At 47.0% G+C, this 23,032-nt stretch overlaps 1 protein-coding gene across 1 annotated transcript in view; it reads right to left on the reverse strand.

Annotated features, from left to right (window-relative positions):
* The window catches only part of eIF3i (eukaryotic translation initiation factor 3 subunit i), a 78,083-nt gene that overhangs the window by 25,656 nt on the left and 29,395 nt on the right, over nucleotides 1-23,032 (reverse strand). Inside the window, exon 2 of the mRNA XM_068372370.1 lies at nucleotides 19,335-19,561. Within this exon, the coding sequence (XP_068228471.1) occupies nucleotides 19,335-19,561 (227 nt within the window). The remainder of the gene's footprint in view (nucleotides 1-19,334; nucleotides 19,562-23,032) is intronic.

The raw sequence follows: 23,032 nt of genomic DNA on the forward strand, positions 1-23,032 counted from the left end.
GACGACATGGCTATCTCACCCAAAAAGATTTTTCGCTTCGCTCAAAATCCGTTTTTTGGGCTCAGGCCATGTCATCCTGATGGAAGTTTACCAGAGCATTAATGTATCGTGGATTTCCCAGTCGTGCCTTTCGACTTCAAGACAATTTTTCCATGGTCCATTAGACTTAAGGCTGAGCGATAGCCTTTCACTGCCGAGACCGAAAGGCACATTTCTTCCCGCAAATACATGACACTCCGCTATTGCTGGAATAGTGGCATCGAGTGGACAGATACCCCTTCCACGACACCAACCACAGAAAACTCTCCACTTCGCCTGGTAGACCCCTGCGAATGACTTTCACAGGTGTCGAGACATCCTTCCAGCAACTTGTTGCGAAAAGCTTCTCTCTGTGAGGAGATGCTGGATAGTCTCCAGGCGTGACGCCGCAGCGAAGCTACGGCTTTGTGAAAGATGTTGGCGTGTGGTTGTTTGAGTAGCTCGTGTCGTGGAGGAAGTTCTCTCGGGAGTTCCGTCAGGAGCTGCAGAAGGTCTGGAAACCACTCTGCGTGATGCCATAGCGGAGCTATCAAGGTCATTGAAAGGTTGACCGATATTCTGGTCTTGTTGAGTACCCTCCACATCAGACAGAACGGGGGAAAGGCGTATACGTCGATGTTGTCCCACCGTTGTTGGAAGGCATCTTGCCAGAGAGCCTTGGGGTCCGGGACTGGGGAGCAGTAAAGCGGAAGCTTGAAATTCAAAGCTGTCATGAACAGATCCACCGTCAGGGAACCCCACAAAGTCAGGACTTAGTTGGCTACTCGATGATCCAAAGACCACTTGGTACTCACTATCTGGGATGCCCTGCTCCGTCTGTCGGCGAGCACATTCCTCTTGCCTGGAATGAAACGAGCTGATAGTGAAATCGAGTGGACCTCGGTCCATCTCAGGATCCCTACTGCAAGATGGGATAGCTGCTCTGAAAAGGTACCTCCCTGCTTGTTGATATAAGCCACTACCGTGGTGTTGTCGCTCATCACCACCACGGAGTGACCCGCCAGGGTCCGTTGGAACTGTTGAAGAGCCAGAAAGACGGCCTTCAACTCTAGCAGGTTGATGTGCAGGTACTTTTCTGATTCTGACCAAAGGCCTGAGGTCCTCCGGTTCAGAACGTGCGCCCCCCACCCTTCTTTTGACGCGTCCGAAAACAGTGTCAATTCCGGGGGGAGGACGAGAAGATTCCCTCCCTTTTGCAGGTTCTCGTCGACCAGCCACCACCGCAGGTCCGTCCGTTCCAAAGATCCTATCGGGACCTGTACGTACGGGGAATCGGATCCTTGATTCCACCAGAACTTGAGCCGCCACTGCAGGGATCTCATCCTGAGGTGGCCGTTTAGAACCAGACGAGCCAGGGAGGACAGGTGACCTAAGAGACGCAACCACGATTGGGCGGGAAGCTCTTCTCGCCTGAGGAAGGGTTCCGCCACCCTCCTCAGCCTTGCTATCCTGTCGTCTGATGGAAAGGCTTTGTGGAGATTGATGTCTAACAACATACCTAGATAAACCAGTCGTTGGGACGGCTGCAGAGAGGACTTCTCGAGGTTTACCACGATCCCCAGATCCTGGCAAAGACCCAGAAGCCTGTCTAGGTGCCGAAGAAGGGTCGACTCCGAGTCTGCTAGGATCAGCCAGTCGTCCAGATAACGAAGGAGGCGGAAGCCGTTCCTGTGCGCCCAAGATGAAATCAGGGTGAACACTCTGGTGAACACCTGAGGTGCTATGGAGAGATCGAAACACAGCACCTTGAACTGGTAGGTCTTGTCGTCTAGGCTGAATCTCAAGTACTTCCTGGAAGACGGATGGATTGGGATCTGGAAGTACGCGTCCTTTAGATCCAGAGTGCACATGAAGTCTAGAGGTCTCACCGCAAGTCTGACCGTGTCCGCTGCCACCATGCTGAACCGAGTTTGCTTGACAAACCCGTTCAGAGCCGAGAGGTCGATGACAGGTCTCCAGCCTCCAGACGCCTTCTTTACAAGAAAGAGTCGACTGAAGAAGCCTGGGGAGCTGTCGACGACCTCCTGGAGAGCATCCTTCTTGAGCATAGTCTCGACTTCTGCCCGAAGGGCTAGCCCCTTTACCGATCCCATGGCATAGGAGCTCAACGACACTGGATTCGCTGTCAGGCGAGGTTGAGATGTTATGAACAGGACGCGATAGCCTTGGCCGATCACAGAAATCGTCCAAGCATCGGCCCCGTGTTGCTGCCACCTGTGCACGCAACGTCGAAGGCATCCCCCCACAGGTGGACACGCAGGGGGACTGCCACTCGTAGTTTTTGCGGCCGCGGCCGCTCCCTCTAGGAGTCTTGCCTCCCCTGGAGGACTCACCGCCACTCTTGACCTTGGCTGGAAAGGGCTGGGGCTTAGACACCACTTTCTTAGCTGCCGGTGCCTGCTTTGGTGTCTTGCAAGGCTGCTGCTGCTGTTGCTGCGGAGCTGGAGGCTTATAGGGCCGAGCTGTAAGGGCCCTATGGAGGAGGGAGTCCTGGCTAGACTTCCTCCATCTCTCAGCCGTTCGTTCCATATCCTGGGGCTCCAACAGATTCTCCCCAAGGAGGGAAGCATGTCTGAGCCTACAGACATCCACGGCAGGGACCTTCGGGTGGAACTTCTCAGTCACCGCATCACACCGCTTCAATACCGAGTTGGCCCACAGGGTGGTAACCTGATGTGCCAGGAACTCGATGGAGCGGGTGCCCGAGAGTAAGAAGGTCTCCAGGGCCTTCCTATTGGTCTCCTTAGACAAGTCCTCGGAGCGCAATAGGATGCCCAGAGTCCCTAGCCATATATCCAGCCACGAAGTGGCCTGCATGGCGCACTTCGCGACCTTCTCATGGCTCAGGATCTCCAACGGCGAGAACGTCACCTGCCGGGCGGAGAGCTTCTCGAGAGGAACTCCCTTAGCAAGCTCTTCTACGGAATGATGGAGAGGAAGAGCGAGACTGGACTCCCCCAATATCTCAAAATACCTCATCTGCTGGAGACGAGGAGGTGAGATGAGTTTGTTCCCGGCAGAGGAACGACTGGAGGAAGCAAGAGTTGCGAGTTGGGCATTGGGCCTGGCTCTGGCACTCTTCAACCCCCGAGACCAGGGCAGAGCCGCACTGGTCTTAGAGGGCTTCTGAACATCGAACACCTGGTCCAGGACCGTGTCCTTGCCTTCTCGGGGGGGGGGATCACAGGGTCCATGAACCCGTTGAGTTGCCTCATCAGGCTCAGGACCTGCCAGAAGGCATGCTCAGACTCCTGCTGGTCTCCTCCTTGCGGACTGGCAGCTAAGTCTCCCGTCCCCGGAATCTCTTCCTGGGGAGATGCGTGGACGTTCCCCCGGGGCGCAGCTGGATCCTGGCGAATCCTAGAAGACGACTTCGGGATTGTCTTGGAGTCCTTGGGTTCCCTCCTGGGAGGGATACACGACCCCAACAAAGAGGTTCGGAAAGCGCCCTCCGCGCGAGACGATTCTCCTCCATGAGGAGACTACTCCCCCCTTGGTGCCGAGGGGGAGACTATCATCTCACTGGATTCACCCGAGGACGGAAAAGCCTCGTCCTCGGGAGAAGGAGAAAGCGCCTGCGAAGGGGATGGAGCCTTCCTGATAGACCTCTTAGGAACCAACTTCTCCCTGGGGGAAGTCACCACGAAGTCCACTCCTCTCCTTCTCTTCAGCGGGGGCGAGGCAGCCGTTGGCTTGTGTCCTTGATCGGCGAGTGCCGGCTTCATAGCTTTCACTAACGCCCGCATCAGAGGACCAAACCAAGTCTGCCGCTCCACGGACACAGAGTCCGAAATCCCCGCTGGAGGGAAGGGGATCGGACGATCCTTCGGAGTGGACACCACTGGACCTGCCTGAAAAGGAAGGGGGGAAGAAAGTTGTACTGTCCTCTCTGAAGTGTCTTCCCTACCCTGCACAAGAGTCCTGCGCTTCGGCGGAGGCGATCCTGAGAGAGGTCTGGCGACACGCGTCCCTGCTGCTGTCGCGGACTGCGAAATCAGACGCGAACGGCGATCGCGCGCAGGCGAGGGAGCGTGTTGACGCGTGGGCGAACGAGATCGCTCCGATGACCGCCGACGATATTGTTCAGGAGACATGTAGCGCGTGGGAGCGATTGCGAGCAGGTGATCGGCGGCGCGCTGGTGAACGCTGGCACGTAGGCAAGCGCTGACGAGCGATAGCGCGTAGACCGCGTAGGCGAATGACCGCGCGAGGGCGAGCTAACAAAAGGCGACCCATGTCCCTCCAGATCCTCTGGGCAATGGCCCGTTGGAGAATGCTTGCGCGCAGGCGATAGGTCACGCGGGCGGCCTGGAGATCGCCGATGTTCAGGTGATCGCTGACGCGCTGGGGACCGTTGACGCGCAGGAGATCGCTGACGAGCAGGCGAATGTTGATGCGTCTGTGATCGCTGGCGAAAGAGGGCGATGCGTGGAATCCTGTGAGGGAACTGCCGGCGCGGGAAGCAGAGGCGAACACTCACGAACGGGCTCAGGAACAGGAGGCGCGTGGGCGTACAGGCATTTTGGAAGTACGCGCTGGAGACCGCGAGCGATGTTGCGCAGGGACAGGCTGACGAACAGGATCGCGAGGGCGAGGAGAAGAGTCCTTGGCCAAACTAGAGCGCTCAGGAGACTGATGGCGCGCAGGGCGCACAACAGTAACCGCAGGATGTTCGGAGTCCTCAGGAGAGTGCTGGGGCGATGGTCAGCAGAAGCGCGCTGACGAACAGGAGAGCGCTGAGGAGCGCTCTCTAACACTGCAGGACGACACGCAGGGGAACCCTGACGTGCAAGGGAAGAATCCCTTTGCCCCGAAGGGACCGTTGCCCGTCGGGTGACGAGGTCAGGCTGCTGGACATCTGCACCAGAAGCTGAAGATCTAGAAGGCGTAGGAGACCGATCCCCAGAGAGGTCTAAGGAAGCTGGAGCGGCAGGCTGCTTACGGCGAGGAGAGTCCCCCTCGGAGGAAGGAGACGAAGATTAAAAAAGGCTCCTCTTAGCACCCTTATAGGGAGACGGGAAGCCCTTGCGGCGCAGCGGACGGTGAGCCTTACGGCGAAGGCGGCCATGAGGAAGATCGTCAGGACCATCAGTCCTCCGAAGGGGAGTCTCAGTCAAAGCACTCCCCTTGGAGGGAGGCTTGGCAGCAGAAGAGTCTGCGGGACTCCCTTCCCCCTTCGAAGGATGCACGGAAGGGGGATGAGAGCCTTCAGCACCATCATCCACAACAGTACCTGCAGAGGATTGACCCGACCCGTCGGAAGCCTCTGCCACCACGACGTCGACGATAGACAGAGGATCTACCTCTGCTATCACCGGCGACTGCTTAACAGCGGCCCCTAACTGGACATGGTCAATCAGGGCTACCCTGGAGGGCAGGCCCTTAAGCCACAGGGAAGCCCAAATCTGAAAAAGATCATCATTAGACAAGGATTCATCAACAACAACCTCCCCCCCGAAGGAGGAGGAGGAGGAACCGCCCCGCTATGGGAGGCAACGCCCTCTCCCCCAATCCAAGGTCGGGAAACAGAACTAGGGCCTGCGCTCCCACTTGGCGGTCTCTCCTTAGGAGCCGAACGAGAGGGAGCTTCAGAGGAGGTTTGGGCGGCGAAAGGAGAGTCACGAGAGCCTTCCTCCTTCAAGGCAACCCCGGAAGGAGAACGGTCTCTCTTGGACTTCTTCTTACGCCGGCGGCCAAACCTCTCCCACTGGGAGGCAGACCACTCCCTGCACTCACTACACGTGTTCTCTTTGTCACACCGTCGGCCTCGACACTGCGGGCAAAGGGAGTGCGGATCTGTGTCCACCGCAGACATAAATGTACCGCAAGGGCGACCGGCAATACCAGGACACTTGCGCATGGTGAACAATAAAGGGTGAGGCCAACTTCAAAACGCACACACACAAACTGGAAGAAAAAGCAAAAAAAGATTAAGGCTGTCAACGAGGACGATGGACAGACACGTCTGTTCATCGCCGGAGCCAAAAGTGAAGTGAAGCAAATCACCGGTGTGTGGGGGGAGAGGGGTAGCAAGCTACCCCTTCCCCTACCCCCGCTAACTAGCGCGGGGGTAGTTAACCCTCGTTAAAAACTATTGGCTCGTCATTTCAGCTATGCCGAAAGGTAAACCCAATGTAAATAGCGTGGTTTGTATTTCGGTTACGGAACAAATATAATGTAGACCAGCCTACCATACAAAATCATGCTTGAAGCCTGCCTACTTGATATTATATGAGAGAGGAGTCAAACACACAAACAGCATAAACATTTTTGTTTACATGTGGAGATTCCACACATTTAAAAACCAAGATGTACGAAACATCCACAGGCAGTCATTGAAATGCAAACAAACTTTACCGACACAGCTGGTGTACTAAATCACTAAAATGATATTTTGATTATAAAATAAATTTTTGAATATACTTACCCGGTGAATATATAATAGCTGACGTCTCCGACGGCTCGACAGATTCCAAAAAACTCGCGAGCGATCGCCGTGAAGGTTGCGGGTGTGACCACCAGCGCCGACTATCGGCCAGATACCGCATATACTTGTAAATTTCTCCAGTTCTTCTCAGTCCGCTGGGTCTCTATCGGGGAGGAAGGGAGGGCCTTTAATTTATATATTCACCGGGTAAGTATATTCAAAAATTTATTTTATAATCAAAATATCATTTTTAAATATTAAACTTAGCCGGTGAATATATAATAGCTGATTCACACCCATGGTGGTGGGTAGAGACCAGTATTAATACAATAAAGGCATATATGCTCAAGAGTTTTTTGACAATTATTTCATAAAAAACCAACTTAAGTATAGGTACCTGGTAAGGAAGCTGACTCTGATAATTACTTTGCCTCATTAGTCTGCTTTCCTCACGAAGCCCAGCCATCCTCTCAGGATGCTGAAAGACTCCCAGGAGCTGTTATATCCAGGGCGAACACCCCTATAACAGGACCTCATCAATACCCTTAATCTGGGCGCTCTCAAGAAACAACATTTTGACCACCCGCCAAATCAAAAAGATTGCGAAAGACTTCTTAGTCTCCCGTACAACCCAAAAATAAGATTAAAAATTTCAAGAGTACAGTGAACCCTCGTTTATCGCGGTAGATAGGTTCCAGACGCGGGCGCGATAGGTGAAAATCCGCGAAGTAGTGACAGCATATTTACCTATTTATTTAACATGTATATTCGGACTTTTAAAACCTTCCCTTGTACGTAGTACTGTTAACAAACCACCCTTTAATGTACAGAACACTTAATGCATGTACTACAGCACCCTAAACTAAAACAGGCACAAATATTAAAGGCGATTTTATATCATGTGTTTCCTAAACACCTAAAAAGCACGATAAAAAATGGCAACCAATGTTTTGTTTACGTTCATCTCTGATCATAATGAAGAAACAAACTCATTTAGTGTACACATATATGTACGTATGGTTAGTTTTTGCATCGATTATATTGATTATACAGTACTGTATGTTGATTTTTTTATTACCAATGTTTTAGTTTACGTATTTTTCTTAGGACTTCCAAATGAAATCTTTTTCTTTATGACGCCGCCTGAAACGACGGCGTGTACGCTCAGTAAACAACCACGCTCAGAACAAACAAGGCATTTAACACGCATGATGATAGTGATAAATAATGATACAGTACATACAGTATTTACAGTACAAAGCATTTACAAAATATGTTACCTTACAAATATAAATTATACAGTACTTGTACGTAGCAAAGCAGGAAAACAATTTGAGAGAGAGAGAGAGAGAGAGAGAGAGAGAGAGAGAGAGAGAGAGAGAGAGAGAGAGAGAGAGAGAGAGAGAGAGAGAGAGATTGTTTTACGTACGTAAATGTAAATTTTAAACAAAAAAAATATGATAGGTTACAACATGTAGACTTTTAAAACCTTCCCTTTAACTTAATGCATACAGTACGTACATTACTAAACTATAAAACAGGTTAAAGTAAAAAATAAAGATTGTTACTGTACTCACCACGAAAGAAGTTCAAGAAAAACTTGAATGACGATGGCGATGAATTTGCTGCACAGTAGAAATGATGATGATGAAGCTGATGATGTGTTCTACTGTGCAGTCAATGATAGTATTTTACGTCTCTTCAGACGGAGGTGTCTTTTCCTGGGACACCTCTTCAACTTCTTCAATTTCTTCCGAAGGCGTACTAGCAGGAGGAACTGGCTCTTTTTTGCGAGGCTGAAAAAACATTGTGATCGGAAGTTGTTGCCGCTGCTTCTTTTTCGATCCAAGAGCATCCTGTAGGGAGTCGTGATGTCATCGACCTTGTTGCAGAATTGCATCGAGCGAACCATATCCTCGTCCCACTCTTGCAACATTTCTTTCGCCTCCTTCATATGGTTGCAGAACTTGGCGAGCCGTTCTAATGTTAAGCCCGTTTCTTCTACATTTTCTTGGGTCTCTTCCTGGGTACCCTCACTCTCTTCCTCACTTGCCGATTTCGTCAGGTCTTCGAGGTCTGCGTCAGTTAGGGGCTGGGAATGGCAGTCCAACAACTCGTCGACGTCTTCAGTCGTCATGTCGCCAAACCCGTCACCCCCAATTATGGCAGCCAACTGCACAGATTTCCGTATTGCAGAGTGTTGGATTTCCGACGGAGTAAATCCCTTGTCGTCGTAAACAATATCGGGCCACAGCTTCTTCCAGCTCGCATTTACGGTTGCAGGTTTCATCTCTTGAAGTGCCTTTTGAATATTCTGCAGGCACGTGGCTATGGTGTACTGCCGCCAGTACGCCTTCAAGTTGAAGTCTTCATCCTCGTCATCTTGGGCAGCATCCACACACGCAACGAGGTCCGCCAAGGTATTCTTCGTGTAGAGGGCCTTGAACGCCCTGATAACCCCCTGGTCCATTGGTTGAATTAATGACGTGGTGTTGGGTGGCAGGAACTCAACCTGAACGCCCTCACGCGACAGGTCAGTTGCGTGTCCACCAGCGTTATCCATAAGGAGAAGGATCTTGAATGGCAAGCCCTTCTCTAAGAGATATTCATGGACTTGCGGGATGAAACACTGGTGGAACCAGTTGGAGGTCAGCATCTTCGTAATCCATGCTTTTTGATTATGCATCCAGTACACGGGAAGGAGATTCTTATTTTTGTTTTTCAAAGCGCGAGGATTTTTCGACTTATAAATAAGCCCCGGCTTTAACAAAAATCCAGCAGCATTGCCACACATCACGAGGGTAACGCGATCCTTGAATGCCTTAAAGCCAGAGGCTTTGGCTTCCTCTTTGAACAGGAAAGTTCGCGACGGCATTCTCTTCCAAAACAAGCCGGTTTCATCCATATTAAACACTTGTTCCGGCTTGTATCCACCTTCAGCGATAATGTTCTTGAAAGTCTGGTTCACGTAAGTTTCAGCAGCGGCAGTGTCAGCGGAAGCAGACTCCCCATGCAGGGAAACGCTTTTCAGGGCGAAGCGTTTCTGAAACTTCGCGAACCATCCTTTGCTGGCGGAAAAACGTTGTTTCTGACGCTGGGAATCAGTGGAGGTCCCTGGTTGAGGATCATCTACATCATCATCTTCTTCAGCATGGTCGCCATCGTCGTCATGAGGTTCCTTTGCCGCAAAATTCTCATACAAGCTCAAAGCCTTTGTTCGGATGGTGTTCGTATCCAACGCTATGTTTTTCTTCCGACAGTCGGCAATCCACACAGCTAAAGCACCTTCCATGCGTACGATCGTTTTATTACGCGTTGTAACGACTTGCTTCGCTGATCTGCTATAGGTGATTGCAGCAGTCTTTCTAATGTTCGCCTCGTCCTTCCTGATGTAGCGAACGGTGGATTCGTTGATGCCAAAATGGCGGCCGGCGGCCGCGTAACTTCTACCATCTTTTAACATGTCGAGAAGCGTAACCTTCTCAGCTATCGTCATCATTCTTCGGTGGCGTTTAGGCTCACTACCAGCCTTACTAGAAGCAGAACGCTTGGGAGCCATTGTAACAGAAAGTTCAACAAAAAGTTCAACTTAAAACAGTCGCACACAGCACAGATTAAACTTCACAAAGTTAAGAACGTCTACTCAGCAATACGCGGAAAGAGAAAGTGAACGATGCAGCCCCGCGAGAACTTTGATGCTGCGGGTAGAAGATGCGGGCAAAACACCAATCACAGGCTAGATAACAAAACTTGAGTTTTGATTCGTCATCTATCAGCGCTTGAACCAATCACAACCCGTCTTACAGTACTATGGCGCGTTGGTTACTCATAGAAGATGCCCCCGCGCATACTGAACGTACGTAGATTAAGTACAACACCGTAATAATAATAAATAATAATAATAATACTGTACAGTAATAATAATAATAATAATGATTAATAATAATAACAATAATAATTTTATTAACAACAACAACAATAATAATAATAATAACAATAATAAAAAAATTTACGTACGTACGCTATTTTACGCCTCTCTCTCCCTCTCTCTCTCTCTCTCTCTTTCTCTCTCTCTCTCTCGTACGCTTACAGTACTTACAGTATTCGAAATGTGATTTTTGCAACAAAGAATATTATTGGATGCAGTACTGTACTACGTACGTATACATACAAAAGATTCATGGAAAAGAAGCACATCCATTACAGTACACACCATTCTAATATGGTATGACTGCATCTGATTTGCGTTTCATGTTCGATTTAATTTTACTACGTACTGAATTATCGTATGATCACATTCTCTTTTCGTGTTTTATTTCTTTCTGTGCTGAATTATATATCATATGTAATGCAATGAACAATCAGTAAGAGCAGATATTACTAATTACAGTATTAATGGAATTACAGGTAACAAAATATCGTATTTGGTTATCTTCAGATTTCGCGGTATTTTCGAATTTTCCGGAAAATCCGCGATATGTATATATATATGGGTTATGGGAAAACCCCGCGAAGTGGTGAATCCGCGATTGTCGAACCGCGAAGTAGCGAGGGTTCACTGTAGATTAAAAGGATATTGGGATTAAGGGAATGTAGTGGTAGAGCCTTCACCCATTACTGCACTCGCTGCTACGAATGGTCCCGTGTGTAGCAGTCCTCATAAAGAGTCTGGACATCTTTCAAGAAATATGAAGCGAATACCGACTTGCCTCTCCAAAAGGTCGCGTCCATAATACTTTTAATGGATCTATTTTGCTTAAACGCTACTGAAGTTGCTATCGCTCTGACTTCCTGAGCCTTGACTTTAAGTAAATTACGATCCTTCTCACTTAAATGAGTGTGTGCCTCCCGAATTAAAAGTCTAATAAAATAAGACCACGCATTCTTAGACATGGGCAAAGAGGGCTTTTTAACGGAGCACTATAAAGCCTCTGAACAACCTCGTAGTGGTTTAGCTCTGGATAAATAAAATTTAAGAGCTCTAACGGGGCACAGCACTCTTTCAACTTCATTCCCCACAATCTCAGAAAGACTGGGGATATCAAATGATTTAGGCCAAGGACGAGACGGAAGTCCATTCTTGGCCAAAAAACCAAGTTGAAGAGCGCATACTGCTTTAGTGGAGAAGCCGATGTTCTTGCTAAAAGCATGTATCTCACTAACCCTTTTAGCCGAAGCCAAGCACACCAAAAAAAACGTGTCTTGAGGGTAAGATCCTTCAGGGAGGCTGAATTTAATGGTTCAAACCTGTTTGACATAAGGAACCGTAGGACCACGTCCAAGTTCCAAGCAGGAGTCAAAATATGACGCTCCTTGGAAGTCTCGAAAGACTTAAGCAGGTCTTGGAGATCTTTGTTATTAGAAAGATCCAAACCCCTATGCCTGAAAACAGAAGCTAACATGCTTCTGTAGCCTTTAATGGTGGATGCAGAGAGGGAGCGACCGTTTCTCAGATAAAGCAGAAAATCCGCAATCTGCGCTACAGAGGCACTTGGAAGAGGAAATAGAGGAGGACTTGCACCAGTCTCTAAATACCTCCCATTTCGACTGATAGATCCTGATGGTAGAGGATCTTCTAGCCCTCGCGATCGCTCTAGCTGCCTCCTTCGAAAACCCTCGAGCTCAAGAGTGTCTTTCGATAGTCTGAAGGCAGTTAGACAAAGCGTGGGGAGGCTTTGATGAAATCTCTTTACGTGAGGCTGTCGCAAAAGATCCATCCGCAACGGCAGACTTCTTGGAACGTCTACCTCTGTGAACCACTCTCTCGCGGGCCAGCGTGGAGCAACCAACATCAACCTGGTCCCTTCGTGAGAGGTGAACTTCTGCAGCACCTTGTTTAGGATCTTGAAAGGTGGAAAGGCATAAACGTCCATGTGAGACCAGTCCAGCAGGAAAGCGTCTATGTGGGCTGCCTCTGGATCCGGAACTGGAAAGCAGTAAGTCGAGAGCCTCTTTGTCAGTGAAGTCGCAAAAAGATCTATGGTGGGTTGACCCCATGTCATCCATAGCTTCTCGCACACAGTCTTGTGCAACGTCCACTCCATGGAGATGACTTGTCCTCTTCTGCTGAGGCAGTCCGCCAAGACATTCATTTTTCCTTGCACAAATCTCGCCAAAGGAGGGATGTTACTTGCCTTAAATGGAGTTCCTTCTGATCCGTGGACCAAAGACCCGAGCATTCCAGACTGTCCAGTGGAGCTCCCTAACCCAAATCCGATGCATCTGAATACAACACATGGTTTGGGTTCCTGATCGCAAGAGAAAGACCTTCTCGAAGTCTGATGTTGCTGTCCCACCAAGTCAGACATGTCTAGACTGAGTTGGAGATTGGGAAGATACTCTCTAAGCCCTTCTCCTTGTTCCAATGGTTTAGGTGAAATTGGAGAGGGCAAAGGTTGAGTCTCCCCAGAGAGATAAACTACTCCAGCGATGAAAGTGTTCCTACGAGGCTAGTTCAAACTCTTACAGAGCAACTGTTTTTCTCTTGCAAGTGAAGGACTTTTAACAGAGCTTGTTCCATTCTTGTGGGAGACGAAAAGGCCCGAAAAATCAGACACTGTATCTCCATTCCCAAATAAAGAATAGTCTGGGATGGGGTACTGTAAGTTACGACTTCTCTACGTTCACTATGAGACCTAGCCCCTTGGTTAGGTCTAATGTCCATTAGAGGCTCTCCAGACAGCGATTTAATGACGACACCCTGATTAGCCAGTCGTCAAAATAAAGGGAGGCTCTGAATCCTCAAAAAATGTAGAAAGCTTGCTACATTTTGCAAGGGCCTTGTAAAAACAAGAGGAGCAGGAATGAGGCCGAAGTACAGTGCTCAAAATCGGTACATTACTTTCCCGTCCACAAACCTCAGATGTTGTTGAAAGTTTGGATGAATCGGGATGTGGAAGAATGCATCCTGAAGGTCGAGAGAGACCATCCAGTCGCCTTCCCTTACTGCTGCCAAGACAGATTTGGTAGTCTTCATCGTGAAGTTTGTCTTGACAATGAACACATTGAGCGCACTTACATCTCAAGTACTCCTGCAGTGAACGTGGCTGCCAGATCATTGGAGCCATCCCTGATAGCCTTGTTCATGCATGACATAATTGTACAGCAATACATTGACAGCTGGAGAGACCTTCTTACTTAAGGCTCCCAGGGACCAATCCAACAAATAAAAACTTCAAACGCTCGGAAAAAAAAAAAAAAAACCCTAACAGGAGATGGTCTAGCTCTGAAGCCGACCATAAAATCGTGGAGCGTCTCATGGCTAGACAACGAGGAGAGTCCACAAGGCTTAAGAAGTCTCCCTGGGCAGAGGCAGGTACTCCTAAGCCGAGAACTTCTCCTCGAGCTTCTCCTGTGTCACACCAGATGCCCGAGCGAGAAGCTAATTAAGAAGTAGGAAAAGCAAAAGCAGACTTTCCTAAACTTCTCCTGGATTCCAACCAGTCTCCCAGTAAGAGCATGGCCCTCTTGGAAGAACAAGAGAGAACTGACTTCGTAAAAGTAGGCGTCGAAGAAAGTCTAGGACAAAATTTCACTAAAGAAATTCATAATTAAAATACAAGGGATTGTTGGACCACACTAGGTTACTCCTCTTCTGAATGACTCCCCAAAGGTACATTAGTTGAAAGGGGGTCATCTACTTCTTCAGAAGGCACATCATCTGATAAATCTAAAGTCTTGCGAGAAGGAGATTTATATTCAGAATGACGTGAAGGAAAAGCCTACATCAACTTGTATATGAACAGAAGTTAAAGTTGGAGGGTCGATGTCACGTTGTGACTGCAGAGAATGTTATTCTACTACACGTCGTGACAGAAGTAACTGACGTTCAAACGTCCCGTAGTAACAGCGGTGACTGCTGTTCGATGCTATATCGTGACTACGATGACTGACCCTCGACGTCACGTCATGTCTACGGTGTCTACCGCTCAATGTCACGTCGTGTCTGCGGTGTCTGCATCTCAACGTCACGCTGTGACTGCGGTGGCTGACGTTCAAAGCGATCAAAGTTACATCGAGATTTATGCTCCGCATCTCGCTTAACAGCAAAGCTGTCACTAGAGATAACGTCAGCGTGGCGTAACAAAGCTCGTCTAGAAGGTTGAAGACCCGAATCACGTATCCCAGAACCGTGACGTACAAAAAGCAAAGGATCCTTTCGCACAGGAACAGGATCGAAAGCTTCTATTGAAGAAGAAAGCTTTAACAGCATATCTAACTTCGGATCAACCTGTGACTGCAGTGGCTGACGTTCAAACGTCACGTAGTAAACAGCAGTGACTGCTGATCGATGCTATATCGAGACTACGGTGACTGACACTCGATGTCACGTTGTGTCTACCGCTCAACGTCACGTCGAGTCTGTGGCAGAAAACGTCTGTACATGAACGTCATCGCTATGAACGGGACTCTTATTATGACTACAGCTAGGACGTTGAACTTGTTCTGAAGGAACTAATAAATGTTTCAACCGTCTCGAAACTTAACGCCCAGGCTTTTAAAGAGACGAATCATCGGAAGACGAGGAGAAACTTCGTCTCTCCTGTCTTATGGCAAGGACGTGCTTGCCGAGCAACGTCTGATACCTTTGAGGGAACGTCTGTTCGTTGGTTTACACTCCTCACTCCCTTAGGTCCTACGACATTCCTTCTCCCTGGTGCAGGGGAGCCTGAAAGAGGTCTCGGACTAGGCAAGTGACAAGCACGAACAAACGAACCCTCCGCAACACAGAACATGTTTTTTGCACTTACTTCACTGATATCGTATTTTTCAATAATTTCACATTAAACATGAATAAAACTGATTTCTACCTGAAGCACGCAATTCTCCCTTACATCAAAAGGTTAGAATTGCGAAATGAGTCGTATAATGTAAGCACATTAGTACAAAACGAAACACACATGCAAAAATCAATAAACATATACATATATATCGAATAAAACGGAAATATATAAAGTTAAAAAGATCAGTGACTGGGGAGGAGACTAAACACTAGTTCACTACGGACTACGTTTTCAATCTCTCACCGTACAGTGCCTTGGGACGAGAATAAAAACTAAAACGTTTATCCTCTATCCCCGTACAGAGACTTGGGACGAGAGTAAAAAACTGAATCCAGAACAACGTTACTCGCTCCCAAACTCCTTGTACAGAGACTTGGGACGAGAATAAAGATCGGATCGTTCTCTCTTTCTCTCTCTCTCTCTCTCTTGTCACACACAAGAGAATGGCCCACTCACCCTTCGTCAATAACAGGTTATTTGACTAAAGGAAAAAACTGAAAGGACTAAGAAATTGAAAATTAACAAGTTCCTTTAAATTAGTATCTAAAACACTTCAGTTTGAAAGAAGAATGAACAAAACCTCAAAATCGATTTACTCTTTCTGCAAAGTGAAACCGTGATTCTCTCTTTCTCTATCGTAACGATAGAGCGCAAACTGCGTAGCATAAATAAACCAAACGTTAGTTCATCTTTGAAAAAACAGCACGAAGACTATTCAAAGAATATATTTCTTAAAATATTCATCTCATCACTCTTACAGAGCAACTGATTTAAACTTAACAAAAATAAAAGTTGAATGGGCTCAACGTTGTTTAACTTCGTTTTCCAAGTTAGGACCGCCTACAAGGAATAGGTAAATGCCGCATATAAACAAAACATAAAATTTATCTTGATGTTTAGTATAAATGGAAAGCTAATCGAAGAGGCCTAATAAAGGCGGGTGAGATATAAAATATAAAATATATAGAGGTAAATCTATAAATATCAACAATAATTTATAAAGTGATAAAATAATTACTAAAAGCCTTAAACACACTTCCGTACACTAAGGGAAGGGTCGGCCATCTTTTCTCTATGGAAAAACCAGAGATTAAAAAAAAAAAGCAAGGGCAAAACACTTTTCCTCTCCTTTCAAAAGCATTTCTTTTGAAGATAGTATTGAATAATCCAACACGGCTAAAGCAATAAAACCAAAACCAAGTACTTCACCAATTCGGTAGAAAACTCGAGGTCATAAAGCGAGCGGAACCAACTTGTCGACAAGACCGACAGAGAAGAACAGGAGAAATTGACAAGTATATGCGGTATCTGGCCGATAGTCGGCGCTGGTGGTCACACCCGCAACCTTCACGGCGATCGCTCGCGAGTTTTTTGGAATCTGTCGAGTCGTCGGAGACGTCAGCTATTATATATTCACCGGCTAAGTTTAATATTTAAAAACCTCGTCATATCATCACATATAGTCATATTTAGGTGTACAATACCTAACCTTCACACTCCTAGCATATTCATAAGCACCACAAACCATAACTTAGAGACAAAATATTACAACAGTAATGAGAAAAACCAAAAAACACTCTTCATTCATGCGCTGTTGGTTCCCGTTCTCTAATGGAGGGACAGAGCTGTGTAACTCCGTTTTCTCTTTCACTCTTTAGATGCTAACTAGCTTAAAATAATATATGTTGTCTTGAGAGCTTTTGTATAGTACACCCATATGTATGGTTCGTCCAGAACTCACCCTATATAATTTATATTATCAATATTTATTTACAGGATTCTTTAATGTACTAATGATAACATATGCATTTATAGGGTTAATATACTTAATGTTATCATATATACATGTACACAAAAAAATGTACGTATTCCAAAAATAGGGAGGGAACCTACTTAATGGTTTTTCACCTATCGCGGTCGGTTCTGGTCCCCATTAACCACGATAGGTGAGGGATTACTGTAGTTTGATTTACCTGCTTGAGAACATAATGGCATCACACGTCAGAAAGGAAACTTCCACTATCGGCACAAAGAGATTATACTTCGCAAATGGTCCACTACATATCCTTCCCGAAAGATAGCATCAAAACAAATATAGAGGCACAGGTGTAAGCTGAACCCGCCAGTTCGGACTGCACCCAAGAAACTATGGAATCATCCTCCCCATATCTGTAATGATGTGCTTCCAGCCAAAAGCTGAGAGTTCTACCCCAAGTAATAGATCCCTCTGGATTCTGAAGACCCAATACTTGAGAATAGGTCTAAACCATCTTCTGGATGGCTGAGATCATCCAATACTCTCACATATAGCTTTGAATGCAAACACCTCCCATTCATCGAAGCAGGCAGCAAAAACGGATGTAGAAACTTTTGCGCCATGAGAAAAATAAAGATAAATATATATATGTACATATATGCACATATAATAAGGTAAATTTTACCCATAGGGTTGGGATATTAACACGACGGAAGTTTACTAAATTAGGAGAAGGTCGAAGTAATATTCGGAGGAAGAAAAAGATGACAGAAATTTAGATTCAAACTGGGGGAGCAATTTACCCAAGTTCTAGAACCCTCTTGCCCGTCACAATGCTTTCTCTCGTTAAGAGGCCCCCGGGAGAGAGGCAGGGTCGCTTGGCTAGGGGAAGCGACATCGTCTCTTAAGGACTGAGGTTGTCAGGAGTTAAGCGGCCTGCGCTACTGCTTGACGGTCCCGCGAAGGAGACCGAATGAACAGGACCCCGGAGGAAGATCGGGAAGCAAAAGAAGCCTCAGGTTTCTTCTACTTCAAAGTAACCTTCGAAGGAGAAGAGTCCCGCTTAGGCTTCTTACGCCGGTGCCCAAACAATTACCACTGGGAGGCAGACCACTCCAAGCATTCATTACACTTATTAGACTCACTACACCATTGGACCTTGCAAACTGGGCAAAGGCTGTGAGGATCAGTGTCCTCAGCAGACATAAAGATACCACAGGTGTGGCCCTCAAGACCAGGGCAGGTATGCATGGCTGCAGGGATGGCTCCAACACACACAAACACTGGAAAGAGAAAGCCAAAAAGATTAATGGCAGTCCAAAATTGCGAGGAGGAAATGCGGCAGCAACCGTTTTCCATTCGAGCCAAAAGCAAAGTGAAGCAGTTAGCCTACAGGTATGAGTGAGAGGAGTAGCTAGCTAGCCACCTTACCCCAGCGAAATGGGTAGTTAACCCTAACTAAATTTTAAAGGCTCATCCTTTCAGCTTCGCCAAAAGCAATACCCCATTAAATAGTAAAGATTTGTATTCCAGTTACAGAACAAACCAGAAATAGATAAGGATCCACCCAAGGGATGGGGCAGAGCTGCTTCTCTAGGGTAAGCAACACTGTTGACCTGGTGTTAATTGCTCTACATTCCTATTTGACCATTCTCCAGAAGACAGGTCAAGCAGGTTTCTTCAACTTTGAGGAAGACCTCAAAGGCAAAGAATCTTTCTTGGCATTCTTCTTGCGCTGGCGCCCAAATCTCTCCCACTGGGAGGAAGGCCACTACCTGCATTAATCGCATGTGTTATCCAGATCATAACGTCGTCCTCAGTCTCGGCAGAGGACATGAAAGATTCACAGGTGCATCCTTCAGGGCCTGGACTGTTCCACATGATGGATGGCAGTGAGAAACGAGCACACCTGTCAGGGGAAAAAAAAAAAAAAAAATGACAAGTCTAAACAGTTGGAGAGACAAAGAGCTGTAACGCTCGCTCTCAGCCGAGCCAAAAGCAAAAGTGACAAGAAAACACTAGTGTTTGACTGCGCTAACTAGCAGGCGGGTAGTTTTACCTCGCTTTAAAGTCTTAAGGCTAGTCTTCCAGCTTCACCGAAAGTATAATCCCTATAAATAGCGAAAGTTTTTATTTAGTGCCGGAACAAAGTATTTTTAAATCAATAAACAGTAGTATAATTAGGGGGATGTATTTTCCAAGGGATAAATTCTTGAGGAAGGAATTTTCTAGGTGAAATTGATTTGGTGGAACTTTCGGACCACCGTTTTTTTATATTTTTATAATTTCAATAAAAATAGTTCCAAACTAATAAAAAATCCAAACTTACCTCATAGTTTGATCAGCAGATCCAGTAACAAAATGTGTTGAATCCCATTTAACATCCAAGGACCAGACAGTACCTGTGTGCCCATCAAAGGTGCCAAGGCGTTCTCCATTGATTGAATACCAAACATTGGGTTTGGTATCCTTGGAAGCAGAAAAGAGAAGATCCCCTTCTCTATTGAATTTAATTTGCGTTATAGAACGCTCATGGCCTTGTAACATAATAGGTTTCTGAAAAAAAAGTAGAGAAAAATTACAAATAAAACTTACTCTAGAAAACACAATATTAATAATAATTTTTTTCATTTCTATTCTCACCTTATATTCATATTGCTTCTTTTAAGAAGCTTGTTCTATTGACATTTACCACGAAAATTTTGCAAAATTTGTTCCCATTACCTTTCCTTTCTAAAGATAATATATATGGCCCAGTAATGTAATGAGACAATCTAAGGGAAAATGGGAAGTTTCAAACTAAGAATTGCCCATTTTTCAGTTTTCAAGTTAAAAATAGTCCCTATTCCTTGACATCACAAGTGGGTATGGGTGGGTATGTATATGAACATCAGTGAGTATAGAAATAAAAAGGTTATTATTAAAATTGTCTATTTCTATGAACCTTCCTTTATGTTCATATTGCTGACTCTTACACTTAGATGGAAGTGGGATGCCAGTGAAGGGAAGAAAAAAGTCAACAAAGTTTGAAATATATAACCTAATCTGAATTCTAGACTCAATAGGTCTAGGATTTGAATTTAATGGGAATCATTTCAAAGGGATTCTGACGTAGGAAAATTCTAATTTTGGGTGAGATAGCAATGTCGTCCTGATGGAAGTTCCTTCTGGCAACTTCTACAGTATAATATTTCTGCAATTGATATTAAAAGAGAATTACCGTCAGGTATCACAGGGTTCCAAACCCCAGAAACGACTATCCGAAGATATCGTGTATAATCAGGGACGTATCATAAGATAACCATAGATATCTGCACCCCAAACAGACCTTACCCAGTCTAATCCACTAAGGGGAAGGATAAGTAAGGAGCCACTACACCTCCTGTCACCTTCGAGTGCCCCTATACGTTCCTGCCTCTCATTCCACATCACAGCTGAGCTACTGTGAAATAGAAGCCTCCAACGAGCAAAGGGGGCAGGGAAAAGTAGGACGTAAAGGGTGGGACATCAGGACGACATGGCTATCTCACCCAAAAATAGATTTTTCCTACATCAAAATACATTTTTTGGGCTCGAGCCGTGTCGTCCTGATGGAAGTGTACCAGAGAATTATTTATACTCGGTGTGAGGCTTTTCCATGGAAAAAAACTGCTATAAATGGAGGCTCACCACTTATATGATGAAGAATAATCATAAATATGACAAATTCGAAGATAATTTGTATTTTTCCTAACCATGCAAACCTTAGCTATTTACATTGGGTTTACCCTTTAGCGTAGCTGAAATGGCGAGCCACTAGAATTTAACAAGGGTGTAATACCCCCGCGCTAGTTAGCGGGAGGGGGGGGGGTAGGGGAGTGGTAGCTAGCTACCCCTCCCCCCCTCACACACAGGTGAATGCTCCACTTTCACTTAGAGGTAGGACTTGTCTTGGGGGACAGGGCTGGCGGGCAAATATATGTAAATAGCTAAGGTTTGTATGGTTAGGAAAAATACAAATTATCTTCGAATTTGTCATTTGTTCCGTAACCGAAATACAAACCACGCTATTTACATTGGGTGACTTACCCCTTAGGAAGGATGGAAAGTTCCCAGCCATACTGGCTTTGGCTTTACCCGGGGACTCAGAATCCGAGTGAGTCGCACTCGAGAAAAGGAGTCCCTGCACCTCACAAGTTCGCAAGGAACCGTGTGGCCTACATAAGCTTGTGTGTGAAGGAAGAAGTGTGACCTGTCCTAGGCAGTTGACCTGGAGTTCCAGAAGAACTCTGGGTTAGGACGTTCCCAATACCACCTCGTCAGGGTATGGGGGACGCGACAGTATTGACTCAATATTCGGAACACAAGGAAGCATGGTTTACCTGCAGAGGTTCGAGGTCAGCTATGCAGAGACCAGGATGCTGCTTCCCAGTAGAGGGGAAAATGAAGAAAGAAGTAATTGCCAGACATACTACCTTCGTTCATGCAGACTAAAACCTGATAACAATGCCCTCAACCTTCTGCTACCTGTCCAAAAAGGAGCCTGAGGTTAGACCAGCTGTTGTGTAGCCACCACAGAGCGATAGAAACGTATCAAAACTCCTGTGGGTCACGCCCAGCAGGAAGCGGGCTGCGAAGGTCATTAGACGCTTCCAGACTCCCGCTTGTAGCACCTGCGTCACAGAGTAGTATTACTCGAAGGCGAGGGACGTTGCGATGTATCCGACATCATGTTGTAGGGCGACGTGACGGGGGAGGGTCTGGATTCAGGTCGAGATGAATGTCCTTGAGTTCGAGCTGAACAGGTATACTGGTGACTCTCCCCCGTGTCCTTCTTGTGCTCCCAACCCGGCTGCACGTGAGGACAAACTGCAGCTGTTCCCAAAGCTAGCCTCTCGATTCCTTTACTGGCAAGAAGGAGAAGGTTTTGGGACATCAGATATAGAATGGTGACTCGAAATCTTGAAGGGATTGGACCGAAGGCCGGGACCCCAAGATTCTGAGTCTAGCCAACAAACTCAGGAGCGAACCTGAATGTTGCCTTCCCCCATTCCTTAGAAAGGGCGGAGTCGTACAAGACCAAGAAGATTGCTTACACACTGGCCGCGGCCAGAGTGAGCAGGAGACCCAAGACGGAATAGGATCAGAGGCCTGACGTAAAGGGTCTTGCGAAGGTCTCTGAAGGGACTAAAAAGTCCGAGCCATACTCCATGTTGGAGGTCTCACTCTGACTAGGGCAGGGACGTTCGCAGCTTCGCATGAGCGAGGAAAGGTCCAGCGGGAAGGAAAAAGTTATTCCTTTAAGCCTGAAGGCTGAGCGACAGGCTTCATTGCTGAGAGCGGAAAGGAGTTTCCCCCTCCCAAAGGCAATAAGTTCGTTATTGCTGGAGAAGAGGCCTCAAGGGAAGAGGTATATCTCCCACGACACCAACCACTGAAGACTCTCCACTTCGCCTAGAAGACCCCTGCAGATGACTATCGCAGATGACGCGACCTCCGTCCCGCGACTGTAGCGGGTTGTCTCTTCTTGAGGAGGAGGCGTAGTGTCTTCAGGCATGAAGCCGAGGCGACGCCCCGGCTCGTGAAAGATGTTGCAGTGTGGTTGTTCGAGAAGTCTGTGCCGTGGGAGAAGCTCTCCCGGGAGTTCCGTCAGGGGAAGCAGAGGGTCTGGAAACCGTTCTGCGTATAGACCCAGTGGAGCTCTCAGGGCCATTGAAAGGTTGACAGACAACCTGGTCTTGTTGAGACCCATTCTCAACAGACAACAAAGGAGGGAAGACGCAGGCGTCGATGTTGTCCCACCATCACTGGAATGCATCTTGCCAGAGTCTCGGGGTCTGAGACTGGGGGGAAGAACAGCGGAAGCTTGAGGTTCCAAGCTGTCGCGATCAGGTCCCCCAGGCCAGGACTTGCTGGTTACTCAAGGCCAAAGACCTCCAGGTACACTCTTTCTACGAAGCTCTGCTCGGATAGTCGGAGAGAACATTCCTCTGCCCGGAATGAGAGAGCCGATGGTGGTATTGAGAGGATCTCAAATCATCTCAGTAT

This window comes from Palaemon carinicauda, chromosome 4 (genome assembly GCF_036898095.1).
Source record: "Palaemon carinicauda isolate YSFRI2023 chromosome 4, ASM3689809v2, whole genome shotgun sequence".
NCBI lineage: Eukaryota > Metazoa > Arthropoda > Malacostraca > Decapoda > Palaemonidae > Palaemon > Palaemon carinicauda.